The sequence below is a fragment of the Petaurus breviceps genome, unplaced genomic scaffold (assembly GCF_028583685.1).
Source record: "Petaurus breviceps papuanus isolate PSGF00001 unplaced genomic scaffold, PetGlider_PUasm1.0 523, whole genome shotgun sequence".
NCBI lineage: Eukaryota > Metazoa > Chordata > Mammalia > Diprotodontia > Petauridae > Petaurus > Petaurus breviceps.
In genome coordinates this window covers 1830945-1848081 of record NW_027186356.1, presented here as the reverse complement: position 1 = coordinate 1848081, position 17137 = coordinate 1830945, and the positions used below count along the sequence as shown (strand labels likewise).

Genomic DNA, 17137 nt, shown 5'->3' with positions numbered 1-17137 from the left:
TTCCAGGCATATTGAGGTTCCAGTAAGAAAATGTATGTCAAACACTATGTAAAATGTCAGTTATTTTATCACTGCTGTTATTCCTGGTGTCTGATACTTCCAGGAGCCATGATTCTGTGGGGTCTAAGTATTTCTTCCACCAATGCAGACAGCAATCGCCCATGGCTTGGTATTCAGGGTTGCTATAGTTAAAAAAAAATTTTTTTAATTGCCATCTTATACATTAAACCTAATTTCCCCAAACCTGGTCCCGCTCCAAACCTGCCCATTTCTGTTGGATTCTCCACCACTCTTCTGATCACAGCAGTCTGAAACTCCTTCCTGACTCTTCCTTCTCACTCATTCCCTTCATGTCATCAGGGCTGGTGCTTCCATAGAACTTCTTGCCTCTGGGTCTTCTTTCTACCCATACAGCTTTCCTCCAAGTTCAGGTCCTCATCCCCTGTGGTATGTGGTATATGTGCAACATCCTTTCTAATTGTTCTCCCTGCCTCCAGGGTCTCCCCTTGCAAATCTGTCCTCCACATAGTTTCCAAATAAATATTACAATAATATGATATAATGGTAACATAATGTAACAGAGACCTGATCATGTCACACCCCTCCATACCCTACCATCAAAAACCAACAGCACACTACTGCTAAAACAAAACATAAATCCATAATCTCTCTTTCACCTCCCTTTTCCAGTCTCATTTCACAGTACTCCCTGAGACTTGTTTCTGGTCAAAGTGGCTCACTACATACCCAATATTCAGCTCCTACCTTCTAAGCCCGTCTTCGCACACACAGCTGTGCTCCCATGACTGAAATGCATGTTATACTTACCTTCACTGCCTGGAATGCTTTCAAAAGACAGTTCAGGTGCCTCCTAATACCAAAAGGCCCTTCCTGTTATTTCCACCAGCTAACACTTTCTACTTTTTGAAATTACATTATTTGTACTTACACATCTGTGTGCATGCTGTGTCACTCTAGAATGCAAGCTCCCTGAGGCCAGGGTTTGTTTAATTCATGTCTCTGTATCCTCAGTACCTGGCACAGAACCTTGAATACATTAGGTGTTCCACAAATGCTTGTTGGAATGAACTGAGCTGCCTGGTGACAGATAAGCCTCTCCAAACTTAGCTGGGCAGGTCCTTAGATGAATAAACAGTTCCTCACCAGACCCATACACAAAGCTTTTTCTGCTATAGAACCTACTGGATCTTCCCATCTCCCCTCCCCCCAACACCTTCTACCACAAATGATGCCTCTGAAAAGCCATGGGGAGGCACCAGGGTAGATTACAGCCTATGACTATTATCTCATCAAAACCTGAAGCTCTGGAGCCCACAGCATACATGTTCTCTGGATCACAAAGAGAACCGGAGGCAAGGGCACAGACACAAGGTTGTCCTTGACAGCTCAGGATTTCCTGGCCTTCTGGGGAGTCTGAAAATAGAATACGAGCAAGGAAGGCCCCTCTCAAGTCCAAAATGCTGGTGTGTAATCACAGACTGTTGGCACTCTAACCCCCCAACAACACTGAAGGGAAAGGAAAGGGTCTTTAAATATAAAAGATTGGTGCTGTCATGTACTTTGACTTGAAAAACCACGAATTAACATTATTGATGTTGTATTGTATTTTTATTTTGTTAAATATTTTCCAATTACATTTTAATATAGTTTGGGCTGTGTGACTGACACCTCCTATCTAGACCAACTCATACTCAAGCAAGAATCCCCTCATATTACTAATGGCTGACATTTTTATGGAGCTTTAATGTTTTAGAGAGCACTTCACAAACATCTCATCATGTAATCTCTATTACAACCCTATTAGGAAACTAAGGCTCAGAGACATTAAGTGATAGGCCCAGAGTTACACATTTCTCCAGGGTCAGTGGTGCACACTGTGCACTCTAATTGCCTTTACAATATCCTCCAGATGTCATCTAGTCCCTAAGTCTATAAGGAACTTACTGACCTTCTGAAGCAGTTTAAGCCTCTTTGATTGAGAAATGATCTAATTACCTGCATATTTTCCTTCATACTGAGCTAAATGGTCTCCCTGTGTCACTTCCTCTCAGTGCTCCCACTCTGCAGTCAGGGCCAACTAGCCTCAGTCTTACTCCTCTTCCCCATGATAGCTTGAAAACACCTTCAAATCTACCTCGAAGTCTTCTCTTCAGGGACCAGAGAACATAGATATATCAAAGCTAGAGGGAACCTGACACAACATCTAGCCCAACTCCCTCCTTCTGTATATGGGAAACAATCTCAAAGATGAATTGATCTGCCCAATTCCACAAAGACAAAGTTTAGTCTCAGCTTTAAGCATGGAAATAATCATGTCCTTCTGAAAATGGACTGTCACAAGATGTCCTGGGGAAGCTCCAATGGGGCTTGACTTACCCAGTGTCACCACCATGACTGGGATGCTGAGACGCTGCCGAGTACTCTGAGACAATCGTAAGAACCCATACTCCAGGGAATATTCCACTATATACTCTTCTTGGGGCCATACTAGAAGAGAACAAGGAAAAGAGGAATAAGCATTTTAGATAGAAAGATGAAATTCCAGTTTCCTTAGACACCCCCTCCCCACCACCCAGTCTGAAAGAAGCCAGAACACAACAAGGAACAAGACCATAGAATTTAGAGCTGAAAGATATCTTAGATATCCATCCAATTTTTCACTTTATACAGGAAGATTATAACTAGTAAAAATCAGAGCTAGAACTTGAATCCAAAAGCAGATTCTCATTATTATCACTATTTAACACAATGTTAGAAATGCTTGTGATGTAGCAGTAAGACAAGAAAGAGAAATCGAGGGAATGGGCAAAGAGGAAATGAAATGACTGCTTTTTACAGATGATATGGTTTATTTAGAAATCCTGAAGAATTAACCAACAATTAATTGAAACAATAAATTCAGCAAAGTTGCAGGATACAAAATAAATCCACACAAATCATCAGCATTTCTGTATGTTAACAACAAAATCCAGCAGGAAGAGCTAGAAGGAGAAATTGCAATCAAAATAACTAGAGAAGCTACAAAATACTTGGGTGTATATTTTTCAAGATGCACTCAAGAACTTTATGAATCCACCTATAAAACACTGCAGAAATAAAGACAAACCTAAATAATCACAGAAGCACTGGATAGGCCGAGCTAATTTAACAAAAATGACAAGGCTATCTAAAATTAATTTAATATTCTGTGTTCATCAATACAACTACTAAATATATATATATATATTTTGCTTTTTGGAGGCGGGAAGGTAGGGCAATTGGGGTTAAGTGACTTGCCCAAGGTCACACAGCGACCTCAAGTATCTGAGGCTGGATTTGAACTCAGGTCCTCTTGACTCCAGGGCCAGTGCTGTATTCACTGTGCCACCTAGCCAACACCCTAAAGACATATTTTATAGAGTTAGAAAAAAACAAACAAAATTTATATGGAAAAAATAGAAACGCAAAGAATCTCAAGGGTTATAATGAAAAAAAGTGAGAAACAAAGGACATTATCAATACTAGACAGCAAATTATATTACAAAGCAGTAGTTTTTTAAAACAATTTGGTGCTGGTTAAAAAATATAGAGGTCAATCCCTGAAAGAGATCTGGTACACAACACACAGTAAACAGCAGTACACAAACTGATAAGCTCCCAAACCCCAAATTACAGGGAGAAGGTCTCACTGTTTGACAAAAACTGCCAGGTTCAAAGCAAGCCTCATGCCATATGCCAAGATAAACTCCAAATAGATACATAATATATATATATATATATATATAAAGTCCTATCATAAACAAATTAGAAGAACAAGGAAGAAATTACCTTTCAGATCTATGGATAGAAGGGTTGATGATTAGACAAATGAGAAGATCACATAAGATAAAATGGATAGTTCTGATTACATAAAATTAAGAAATTTCTGCACAAATTTGTTGTCCAGTCATTTTTCAGTCATGTCTGACTCTTCATGACCCCATTTGGGATTTTCTAGGTAAAGATATTGTAGTGGTTTGCCATTTCCTTCTCCAGCTCATTTTACAGATGAGGAACTTAGGCACACAGGGTGAAGTGACTTGCCCAGGATCACACAGCTAGTATGTGTGTGAGGCCAGATTTGAACTCAGAAAGATGAGTCTTTCTCACTCCAGGCCCAGCACTCTATCTATTGCACCATCTAGCTGCACAAACTTAATGTGGTTAAAATTAGAAGACAAACATAAATGGGAAAAACCCCTGCAGCAAGTTTCTCTGATGAAGATCTCATATCCAAGAGGAAACAGATTCAAATTTATAAAACTAAGAATCATCCCTCAAAAGCTAAATGGTCAAAAGATTGTGACAGTTTTCACAAGAAGAAATCTACATTGTCAACAGTCATATGAAAAATCTTCTAAATGACTAAGAATTTTTCTAGAGAAATGAAAATTAAAGTACCTCTCAGGTTGGATCTCCCTCATACCTATCAATCAGACTGGCAAAAAAGGGAAATGGAAAAATTAACAAGTGTTGAAGGGGCTATGGGAAAACAAGCACACTAGGTGCACTGTTGTTAAAGCTGTGAATTGATCCAGCTGTTTTGGAAAGCAACTGGAAACTAAGTCCAGAAGGTCAAACCAAATTGTGATTTAGCTATATCCTACTCCACCCCAAATTGCTCAAAGATGAAAAGGATCTATATGTATGAAGATATTTATAGCGGTTCTTTTTATAGTTGCCTAAAACTGGAAACTAATATACTATCGGAGAATGGCTAAACAAGTAATGGTAGATGGATGCAACAGAAATACTATTGTGCCATAAGAAATGACAAAACATCATTTCTGAGCAAACTGGGGAAACATAAACGGATACATAGGCAAGTGCGCATAACTAGAACAACAATTGGTACAACATTATAGAGGACAAAAAAATTTTAAAGACTTTACAGGAAAAAAAAAAAGAAGTATCACTGGCGGCTAGGTGGTGCAGTGAATAGAGCACCAGCCCTGGAGTGAGGAGGACCTGAGTTCAAATGTGCCCTCAGACACTTAGCCATGTGACTTTGGGCAAGTCACTTAACCCCAATTGCCCTGCCTAACCCCCCTCCAAAAAAAATGACTTTACAGGAAGTTAGTGAAGTAGGTCAGAAAATTCAAAGCTCTTAAGATTTCCCCCCACAAAAGAGATAAAACAGCACCTTAGGGCAAACAAAGTTTAGTTAAAAATAAACAAGAATAGGGGCACAATAGGTATCTTCCAGGGACAAAAGGAGGAAGATCAGAAGAAAATCCCAGGGTAAGGACTGGTGCAGAATAAATACCTCCAGGCTAGCCTCTGAAAGCCCTGGGGATGGCTGGGAAGGGAGGCCCATCCAGCACCAGAGCTTTGACCCTACCAGTTCTGCCCCAGAGTGAGGGGAATTGGGCTGTGGAGCCCAGGAAGATAGAGGAAACCTTTGCTGTCAAGGAATGCCAGAAAGGAAAGAGCACATACCCAGTGAATGCAGAAGCAGTGGGGCATAAAGCCCCTAGCTGTGGGCACTTACAGGAGGCGGGAGGTTTGGCTTTGGTTCCTGGCTAGAGGAGATTACAAAAATTAGGCTATTACTACTAAATGTACAGGCAAAGGAGAAAAACTCCAACCATAGAAAGTTATTATGGGAATAGAAAAGATGGGGTTCATCTTTAAAGGAGGATATTGAAGCAAGGAAACCCTCTTCTACCCCAAAGAGTAATGCCAAATGGTCACCTGCCCAAAAAGAATTCACAGAAGAACTTTAAAAAGACTTTAAAAATCAAATGAGAGAGATGGAGGAAAAACTAAAGAAAAAATAATAATCTAAGAAAAACAAGACTATGTAAACAAAGTCAACCAATTAGAAAAGGAGATCCAGAATCTTAAGAAATAAAATGATACCTTGGAAAATTGGGCAAGGTGAAGTCAGTGAAGTTATAAGAGATCAATAAATAATTAAACAAAATATGAAGAATGAAAAAATAGAAGAGAAAGTGAAACATAAGAAACAACTAGCTGGAGGTCAAGAAGAGGAAACATAAGAATAATCAGACTACCAGGAAGTTATGATCAAAAAAAGAATCGTAATACAATAATACAAGAAATAATTAAAGAAAATGGTACTGAAGCATTAGAACAAAGGGGGTGGGGGGTAGGGAGGAGAAATAGAAAATAAATCCATAGAACACCACTTGAAAGAGATCCTATAGACTCAAAGGAATATTATAGTCAAATTCTGAAACTCCCAAGGACAAAATATTAAAAGCAACAAGAAAAAATCAATTTAAACATGATGGTGCCACAATTAGAATCACATAAGACCCAGCAGTGGAGACACTAAAGGACCAAGGTCTCAGAGAACTACATATCAAAGAGCAAAAGAACTGGAGCTCCAGATAAAAATATCATACCCAGCAAAGTTAAGAATATTGAATGAAAAAAAAAAATGGACATCTGATCAACTCTCAGCCTTTCAAGACTTTGTTGAAAAAAAAAAACAAAACAAAACAAAAAACTGAACCTAACAGAAGATTTGTCATACAAGAGTCAAGAGAAACGTAAGGGTACAAACCAAAGACTGATTATAAGGGATTCAATATGGACACTGTTTACTTTTTATATATGTAGAATGTATGTATGTCTAAGATTGTCATTAGTAATTGGGTAGATCATAAGAAAAGCTGGGGTAGAACTGAGCAGATATGACTTTAAAAAGTCAAATCATTTAGCAACAGCTAAAAAGATTAATTATTTTATACAAATGAAATTCAAGAGGAAGAACTGATGTAGGGAATTAGATGGGGGGAGGGCTGGTAGTTCTGGTAACCTACTTTTATCAGGAATGGGTTTAAGAGGGCACAATACATATATATCTAGAAAAATATAAAAAGTCTTCTAAAATTCAGAAGAAATAAAATGGTAAGGGGATAGGGACAGGGGAGAGAACAAGGGAAGGATCTCTGGAGGGGGGTAGGCTACGTAATAGGAGGGCAAGGTAGCAGGCAGAAGTAAAGAAGAGTTAAGAGGGATAGGAAACAAGATATATGCACAAACATGTATATATGTGTGTATATATCTATATTTATATAATAGTATATCTGCACTTAATTGTAGCCTGAGGGGGGAGGAGGGAGAAGGGCAAAAAAGAACAAAGTAAAAAGTACACAGCAGAGAACAAAAGAATATGTGAATATGAATATAAAGGAAGACTATTACACCATAAGAAATAATAAGTCAATGAAATTCAGAAAAAAATAATCAGACCTATGAACTAATGTAAAAATGAAGAAAATAGAATGAGAACAGCACACAGTCACAATGATGTAAATAAATGTGAAGCAACACTAAAAGACAGATGAACTCAGATTAAAGGTAGGAACCAATATTGGTTCCAAAAGACAGATGATGAAATACAATTCCATTCTCTTGGTAGAGGTGGGGGATTTGCAGGGGCTGAATATTGCATACACTGTTAAGACTACTGCTATAGTGGTAGGTTTTGTTTAACTGTTTTTCTTATATGTTCAAACTTCAAATAAAAATATTAGAAGCCTGAAGAGGTGAAGGGACCCACTCATGGTCACAGTATCAGAAGCATAGTAAGCCCAGATCTCTTGCCCTTCTCATTAACCTATACAAAAGGCACTATAACTCTGAGCTGGACTCTTTCAGTGGTTTGCTTTGTAAATACCAGCCTTATCCAGTGAAAACATTTGTTTCACAAGAGTCTATTTACGCTCCTTTACCAGCACTAAGCCTGAAGTGGGGAGACTGTGTTTTGGGGCTAGGAAGAAAAAGGGAAAGAGAATGTCTAGTCAACAAGAAGCCAACAAAATACAACTGGAAAATGAAGACAGGGAAAAATAAAGGGAAGACATGAATTTAAAGGACTTCTCTCCCAGTTCAGTCAAGTCTGTGCTCCTACGGCCTGGGCTGAACCATAATCCTACCCAGAACAGTCTCAAATCCATCCTCAGAGTAATAGAGCTTATACTTCTCCATTTACAATGAAAAATCATATGCAGGAATAGGCAGAAAAGCACTGAAAAGAATGTAAGATGTTCAAATAAAAGGATTTTCCTAAGCTGATCTGCTTCCCCTTCAACACTAGGGCAGACTTTATGTAACAGCTGGCAATGTTGTGAGATAGGCATGTAAGGATCATCAACCCAATTTTACAGATAAAAAAAACCTGAAGTTCAGACTGGCCAAGGTATTTTCCCGAGGGAATGCACAAGCACTGGGGCCAAGAATTCAAACCAAGGTCTTCTGACTTCCAATCAAATGCAGTACTTGCTCTCATAGAGAGAGCTCACAAATAATTGTGATATTAATCAGAACATGCAAAGCACATAAAAGAGATGTGAAGCAAAGTCAGCATAAAAGGAAAGACACATTTCCAATGTTGGGGTGGTGGTAGTAGTTTGTAGAAATCAGAATCATCCTTCTCTTTTCATGGTTCAGACTAGATCCCAAAATTTTTTTAAAAAACAAAACAACAACAAAGTACAAAAACCCCACCTGTCCTAAGCCTGGACCAACACTACTCTATCACTGCTGACCACAGCTGAGTCCTCTCCTTGCCAATGGTAAAGGCAGAATCACATGCAGCACATACCCCGGCTGCTTCTTTCAGTGGCACAGGGTTATTTTCCCACAATTCTCTTCTGTGGTGCAACTCTGCCAGTTACATAGTCCTTTCCACCCAGAAATCTCTTGTATCAAGGCCTCTGACATTCATTCATTCCTTCATTGTTTTCATCTTTAAAATACTCATTCAATTGAATTCTCTGGGATAACAAAATCACACACATAATCATATACATATATGTATACACACATTTATAGCACGTGCGTGTGTACACATACATTTCACAGAGGTTTCCAAAGCAATCCTGTGAAATACAAGTAACATAACTTCCATTTTGTGGCTGAGGAAACAGAAATTAAGTAACTTGCCTATGATCACAAATTGTTTCTGATGTGGGATGGCCCCCTTCACCAAGAACAGTACCATCTCTACTACATTCAGATTCCTTAAGCTTTACCTGTGGTATAGGCCAGAAAAAAACCAATATAAACAAACAAACAAAAAAAAACCCTTAAAGAAAAGTTCTATTTGCATTGGGTTTTGAAGATGGTCAACAAAAGGCCCTCCAGAACCTAGGTCATAAGCATTAAAAGGATGCTTAGAACATATACAGTCAAAGCTGGAAAGGGCTTTAGTCTACTGGAATGTCAAGCTAAGAGGGTCTAAAAAAGAGACTGAGTTCTAAGAAATCAAGGGACCCAGAATGTCTGAGCTGAAAGGGCTCTCAGAACAAAAGTAGCAGCACATCTGGGCAAACTGCTTAACCCTGGTTGCCTTAAAAAAAAAAAATAACCTGAACATAATAGGCCAAACTGGGGAAAAAAATTCAAAGAAAATGAAAGAACTTTTAACAATTGTGGTTAGCAAGGGAATTTTTTAAAACTCTAATTATATTTTATTTAAGGATCTGCATTCTCTCCCCTCTCACATCCCTTCCCTCCCCTAGTTGAGAAAGCAAGAAAAACAAAATAAAAAACCATTACAAAGATGTACTATCATGCAAAACAAATTCCCACATTGGCCACATCCCCCAAAAAAGTCTCAATCATACTCTAACAGGAAAATTATTAAAGAATCATAGGAAAGAGGAGATTATACAAGACAAAAAAAAAAGATTTTTAATTACACAAAATTAAAAAGCTTTTGCATTAATGAAACCAATGAAAATAAAAGAGAAAAAAAAACATTTACATCAAGTACCGTGGATAAAAGTCTGATATCCAAGGTATATAGGGAATTGACACAAATATTTAATACCAAGATCCATTCCTCAAATAGTAAGTGGCCAAAGGACATGAATAATTCTCAAAAGAAGAATTACAAACTATAAATGTTTTAAAAGCACTAATAGTAAGTGAAATTTAAATCAAAACAAATCTGAGGTTTCCCTCACACCTAGCAAATTGACAAAAAAAAGAAGGCAGGCACCAATACTCTTCTGGAAGATGTTTAAACCATTCTGGAAAGCAATTTGGAATTATGCATAAAAAAGTGACCCATCCATACCCTTTGAACCAGCTTTCACACTGCTGGACACACACCCTAGAAAAGTTAAAAGACAGAAAAACAAAGGTCCAATATATACTAACACACCCACAGCAGCACTTTTAATAGTAGGAAAGAACTAGAAACAAAATGGATGCCCACCAATTGGAGAATGGCTGAAAAAGCTATAGCATATGAATGTGATGGAATATTACTATACAGTAAGAAGTGATGAATATGAGGAATTCAGAGAAAGGGAAAACTGAAATGAACTGATGTAGAGTGAAATAAGCAGAAATGAAAGAATAGATAAACAAAGGATTACATAAGAAACCAATCCTGTTGAAATACAATGATACAAAAAAGTTCATAGACCCTATGCTAAGTGTGACCTCCAAGTCCTCTCTGTTCCCTTCCAATTCTGAAATCTTGTCAATGCTGTGACTAGAAGGACTCTAAGGTAGCTGCTTTCTTCCACTCAGGCCCAAATTTCTCTGTTCTTTAACTTAAATCAAGGGTTTGGGAACAACCCTGATTTAAGAAATTATATCAAACCACATTCATTGGCCTCAGGGCTCAAAGAGTCCTTTAACTTCTCCTCTCCCCAGGGAGATAGCCACATGATTGGTTAAAGCCAGTCCATTTGCTTGACATCCTTATCACCCATATATATGCTGACTTGACTCAGAAAGAGGCAGGGGAATGAATGAAAGATATGGATGGAAAGCTGAGGTGAGAAGGAAGGGGGGAAAGTTGGTGGAGAGGGAAAGAACAGGGTACCAAAAGAAGTTGTCTTTACCTGCTCTGGCTAGCATCTCAAATTCCGACACAGTCTCGATCAGAGGCTGCATACCTTTAGTCGTTGCCTCAGTGAAGGAAAGCTCCTGGCTTTGGTTCTTGGCCATCTGGGTCAATGCTTCAGGGTTGCTCACCCGGGAAGGCTTCAGGAACACCTTTGGTTCAATGTCCAGCTCAAACTTCAAAAAAAAGAGAGAATTAGCAAAAAAAAGTCTCACAAATGAATAATACAATGCTAGGAAAGACGTGACAGGTGAGGACACCTAGGCTCTAAGGAAAGAAAAGAAATGGCCAGTGACCACAAAGCAATCAAACACCAAGACTCCAGCTTAGGCCGTCTACCTCCGAGTTCGCAGTTTGTTTTTATTTACTGTAATCTAAAAGCACTTGGACCACTATTCCAAAAAAACACAGACGCAATAAAGTGGCCAAAAATTCAATATTGCTTCGGGAACCAAGAGAAGTCCTATTCTTTTTAGGGATGACTACTCCCTGAGGATTCAAGCATACCGGAATAACAGGAGATAAACCAAATTTTTTACTGGACTGAACCATCTGTCAGGATGTTGAGCTGCAGTAAAAAAAATGAATTCTTTATGTACCAATAAATTACTGTCAAAGACCTAACTCCAAACTGAAAAACTGAACAGCTAGTGAGATAATATATGTAAAGCACTTTGCAAACATTAAAGCTCTATATAAATATTAGCTATTATAATCCAGAATTTTTATAACTACAATATCAGACCAAGTACATGGGACATGTTAAAACTAAAAGACAAACAAATGAGATGACCTCAATCATGCAGAAGCCTAGACTAGCTTCATTTTCTTTAAAATGAGGCAGTTGGACTAAGTAATCTCTAAGTCCTACAATCCTATGGCTTCTGACAATAACAGCCACCATTTCCAAAGTTCCTTACAAAGTGGTTTCTCTATATAATATTTTGTCCTCACAACTGTCTCGTGAAATAAGTAGGAAACACAAATATTATTAGCACCCTCATTTTACAGATGAGAAGTAATCTGTATAAAACCATACAACTGGAAAGCAGCAAACCCAGAACTCAAACATATGAAGTCCAGAGCTCTTTTCTGCTTTATCAAATTACTTGTAAATTATGCCATGGAAAAGGTAGGGGAGGTGTGCTAAAAGTTTCAGGGGGAAATGTCATTTTCTCAAGGTATGGAATTCTCAGTTTGAGGGAAAAAAAAAAATTCAAAGGCAAACAAAAAGGTTTTTACCTGTATTCTGTTTCCCCCACTCTGTAAAGCTCTAAGACAGAGGTGTAACCTAAAATGATAAGCTCATCTCACCCCTAGCCTGCCCAAGGCCTGGTTATGCTAAGGGCAAAGTAGAGATAATATGACTTTTTGACCAGCACATCAAAGCCAAGGAGCAAGTATTATCCCAGAAGAGATCAACAAGGGATCTACCCAATCCCCTGGTAATCAAGCAAAATGGTACATAACTCCTTGTTTCAGTTCTTCAAGAGCCTTTGAGCCCTGCCTGTGATTTGGAGGTGGGAGGAACTTGCTGATGCAACAGGAAGGGTGGAACAGGAAGGAGAAGAACCATATAAAAGCAGGAATACAAACTGGAACCAAGCACAACTGAGAGGGAGAAAACTTGTGGTGTCAGCACTCTATCCTCTGTTCTGTCTGTGTTGATTTGTGTTTTGTGTTACTTTGTCAGACAGAAGTATTTTATCTGTTAACTGTGTTACTTTGTCAGACAGAGGCACCCTGTCTGTTGACTTGTGTTGATTTCAGACAGAAAGTGAATTGAGATGATAGTGCCAGCAATGTGTGTGAATATTGTAACTTTGCTAAGCTTGATGTGTGTAGATGTTGTGGCTCTGTTAAGCTTTGTCTTCCCAGAAACTGAAACTTCAAAGGGCTAGAGGTGGACTGGTCACCATGAGCTTCAGTATGGAACGGAACGGTAACGGGAACTGGAACAAGAGCTGAGAGCCGCCTACTGTGAATCCAGGAAAAAGGTGGAAGGTGGAAGAAGAGCCATGGAGTTTGGGAGTCTGCCTTAAGCCAAGATGAAAGGACCTCTACTTGGGCACTTAGTGCTGACTGTCAAGATTAAACCTGTGTGACCTAGGCATGGGAGATCTTTGTACTTTGTACCCCTTAAGGATAATTGTTCCTTAAAGATGACTGAATTAAGGATGATTGGAAGTCAGTTTCCAATTAAGATGAAAGAAGACTTTAGTTGGGTACTCTATATTGACTGCTTCAGATTGTGACTTACTGAATGGTATCTTTTGTTCAAGTCTATGAGGTCACTTTAGTAATAAGTTGCTATGTTACTGTAAATACTGTACTTTGGTTTCTATGAATGTTTTGCTTTAGTTTACTGCTGAATAAATAGAGAGTTCACTATACTATGTGATCAGAACCTTAGAGTTATTCACAGCAGCAGTCCTCAGGAGAGCTGCTTGTGCTTGGTTTACAGGGCTGCAGCTTATAATGATCTTTAATACAGCTTTAATACAACCTCTACCCACTGACCTTAGCTCTCCCTGTGGAGACAAGCTAAGGGAAGTTCTAATACTTCTTTCATATCATATGACATTCAGATATCTGAAGACTGTGATCCCACCTCATCCACATGGTCAGAAGACCAGAAGGATGTAAAGAACATTAGACTTGGGACTCAGAATACCTAAGTTTGAGTCCTGGCCCTGGCACTTAATTTGTATGACAATGAACATGTCACTTTAGTTTCCTCATCTATAAAATGGAGTAATAACATATGTACTCCCTAATTTATAAACTGATGTGTTACGGAAATGTGAGCTATCATTCAGAAAGACTATGAGCCATGAAATCCCCTTCAAAAAAGTATTTGGCCTCAAAAAATAACTTTTTCCAAAGGGATAACATTCAATTGGATGCATACCTGGTATAGTGGAAAGAACTAGAGCAGGGACCAGGAGACTGAGGTTCAAGTGTTGATGCTGTCTGTACCTTGGCACTGTCTATTGCTGATACGTGCAATACACTTACTTCCTCATTACCTTCTGAGGACCTTTCTTTCTTTAAGACAAAGCTCAACAACCATCTTTTTCACAAAGCCTTGGCTGACTCCTCCTCCCAACTAGTGCCACCTTCTTAAATGGTCCTGTCTTTAACTACTGTGTATATATTTGTATCAGCTTGCTTTATATTTAAGGTGTACATATTTTTTTTGTACTTGTCTTCTGCATTAGAACTGTAAACTCTTTGCAAACAGAGATTGCCATTCTTCATATTTGTATCCTCGGAACCTGGCACAAATGGTGCTGGGAATACAAATACAAAGGCAGCATTACATAGTGGCATTTGAAAAATTCTTATTTCCAGGTGTGGTAGCACACACCTGTAATCCTTGCTCCTGGGTGGAAACCATGGTTGGTGGATGGTTTGAGTTTGGGAGCTCTAAGCCTCAGTAGGGCTAAAGCCAACCAGGTATCTATCAGCAGTAAGTCCCACATTAATATGGTGAACTCCTAGGAGTGAAGGGCCACCAGGCTGCCTAAGGAGGTGCTAGCCAAAGTGAGAAAAACAGAGGTGCAGGTCAAAGCTTCTGTACCAAACAGTAGTAGAATTGAGGCTCTGAGTGGCTGCTGCACGTCCAGCCAGTTCACTAACTGATTGACTGCTATTATTTCACTCCAACTTTAGTCCAGTCACTTAACTTTCAGGTTTCCCACTTAAAGATGAGGGAACTGGACGAGGTGAAAGTCTAGTCTAGCTCTAAATAGTAGGATTCCATGTGAATACTTGAAATTGACATAGCAGTAGAGTCTAGGGCTATAAAGACTCAGTCAGGTTCTAGTCCTAATTTTGCCACTATTTGTTAGTTGCTTGTTGCCAAGTCCTGCTGATTTTACCTTTCTACCACCCCTCCAACATACCACCTTCTTTCCCCTGACATTGCTACCACCCTGACGCAGGCCCTCATCACCTCATACCTACTACTGCAACAAGTGGGTCTGCCTGCCACATGTCTGTCCACATTCCAGTCCATCCTCCATTCAGCTGTCAACCTGATCTTCTTAAAGTGCAGATCTGACCATGTCAATCCCCTACTCCATAAACTCCAGTGGCTCCCCATCACCTCCAAGATCAACTTATAAAATCCTTTGTTTGGCATTCCAATCTTCTGGCACCTTGCCCCATGTACTCTGCAATCCAGTGACATTGGCCTCCTTGCTTCCTGCATGCCACCCCCCCATGACATTATATTTCTCAACCCTGGGCATTTTCACTGGCTATCCTTCATATCTAGAATGTTCTCCCTCTTTATCTCTATCTCCTGGCTTCATTCAAGTCTTAGCTAAAATACACTTCCTGCAATCAGCCTTTCCTGATCCTCCTCAATACTAGTGCCTTCCCTTTGTTGATTGTCTAAAATTTATTCTGTCCATGTCCTCACATAGTAATTTACATGTTGTCTTCCCCATTAAGACTATGAACTTTTTTTTTTTTAAAGCAATTGGGGTTAAGTAACTTGCTCAAGGTTACACGGCCAGTTATTATTTCTGGGTGTGGTGCTGAGTATCTGAGCCCAGGATTCGATCTCCAGGTCTTCTCAACACTGAAGCCGGTGCTCTTACTCGCTGTGCTACCTGGCCGCCCCAAGGACTATGAACTTCTTGAGAGCAGGACTATGGGCAAATCACTTCTCTCTGTCAGCCTCTCCATATTTAAAATGAAAGGTTTGAACTAAATTATATCCCAATTCAATTCTAGTTTTTAAACAAGTTCTAATATGTTTTTCTGGAGGAAAAAAACCCTCACTTGCCATTTACATGTATCTAGCATGCCACCTTGGTTCACCTTACCTTGACTGAGCTGTTCTCAAACATTTCTACTGTCATTTCATCTTCTTCCTCCTCCTCTTCTTCCTCCTCAGACTCTATCACCATGCCTGGGAAGCTCTCTGCGTCACAAAACTGGAGGAAGATGGGAGCTCGGCTGGAGTTGTGTTGAATTTCTACTCGAAGGATGCCATCTCTGGGCCACTTATCTCGCACATGCTCCAAACAATTAATAGGGGTGCGAGAGAAGGCAATGTGGATATAGGCCAGGATGAAAAGCACAAAGAGTGCCTAAAAACAACAGGAAACAAGAGAACCGAAGTCAATGATCATATTTATTTCAATTCAGTTCAATAATCATATATTAACTATTATACGCAGGACACTATTTTTGGTGTTGGAGGAAATATAAAACTAAGTAGGTTTTGCCACTCTGGGAAATACCTCAACCCAACAAAGAAAAAGTGACACACAATTAATACAAAATAAAATTAATATTATGTAGGGCTCTGTGCTTGTTGGTGGGAGAGGTACAATAAGAATAAGGCAGATATAGGCTTAATGTGAGGGTAACATTAGAGCTGGGACTTAACAGGTATTCTATCCATTAGAGGATCTCACACAAAGGCAAGATGATCACTTGTTGACTATGTTGTAGAGAAGATCAATGTATAGGCCAGACTAGATGATTTCTGATGGCCCTTCTAATGTTGACATTCTGTAAATAAAATATGACCACCATCCTGAGGGACTCCTTTTTATAGTCTAGTAGGGGGGATAAGACTTAAAATTAACTTTAAAAGATGCAAAGAAAGTGGGGTTATTTTAAACTAAGTAATCAGGGAAAGCTCCAGGAAGAGGCACAATCTGAGCAGTGTCTTGAATTCAACAGTCAGTGATGGAGGTAGGAGTAAGGAGCAAACATATTCCAACAGAAGAGAACAGCATGAGCAAAAACACATAGTTGTTCAGGGAACAGTAAATGGCCCGTGACAGTTGGATCAGTTTAACTGAGATGGAAGACTGTAAGATAAGATTGGATAGCCATGCTGGCACTGGGTTGTGAAGGGGTTTGGATTCTTATTCAATAGGCTAAAGAGAGCCACTGAAATATTTTGAGAAGAGGAGAGACATAGATGATCAGGAGTATCTATAATAACACAAGTAAAGGACTTTAGTCTTTAAGAGGCAAAAAAAAAAAAGTATGCGGGTCATATCACAAGTATAGATGGGAAATAATATAGAGTTTGTTTATCTGGAAAGAACACTGTAGTTGGAATCAGGATCTGAATTCAAGTACTAACTGCCACTGTGGACAGAGCCCTAAGTTTAGATCTGGAAAAAGGCCCAATATGCAATTATCCACATTTCTGGATAACAGCTTATGTTTCTGTATTATTTTTCATTTTCATTGAGCTTTTCTCACAACAGCCCTTGGAGATAACTG

General features: G+C 39.1%; 1 protein-coding gene across 1 annotated transcript in view; it reads right to left on the bottom strand.

The window, feature by feature from the left end:
• The window catches only part of TMEM259 (transmembrane protein 259), a 54401-nt gene that overhangs the window by 17430 nt on the left and 19834 nt on the right, over positions 1–17137 (bottom strand). Inside the window, exons 2-4 of the mRNA XM_069102036.1 lie at positions 15715–15981; positions 10875–11052; positions 2398–2508 (exon numbers count right to left, since the gene is read on the bottom strand). Coding sequence (XP_068958137.1) covers positions 2398–2508; positions 10875–11052; positions 15715–15981 — 556 coding nt within the window. The remainder of the gene's footprint in view (positions 1–2397; positions 2509–10874; positions 11053–15714; positions 15982–17137) is intronic.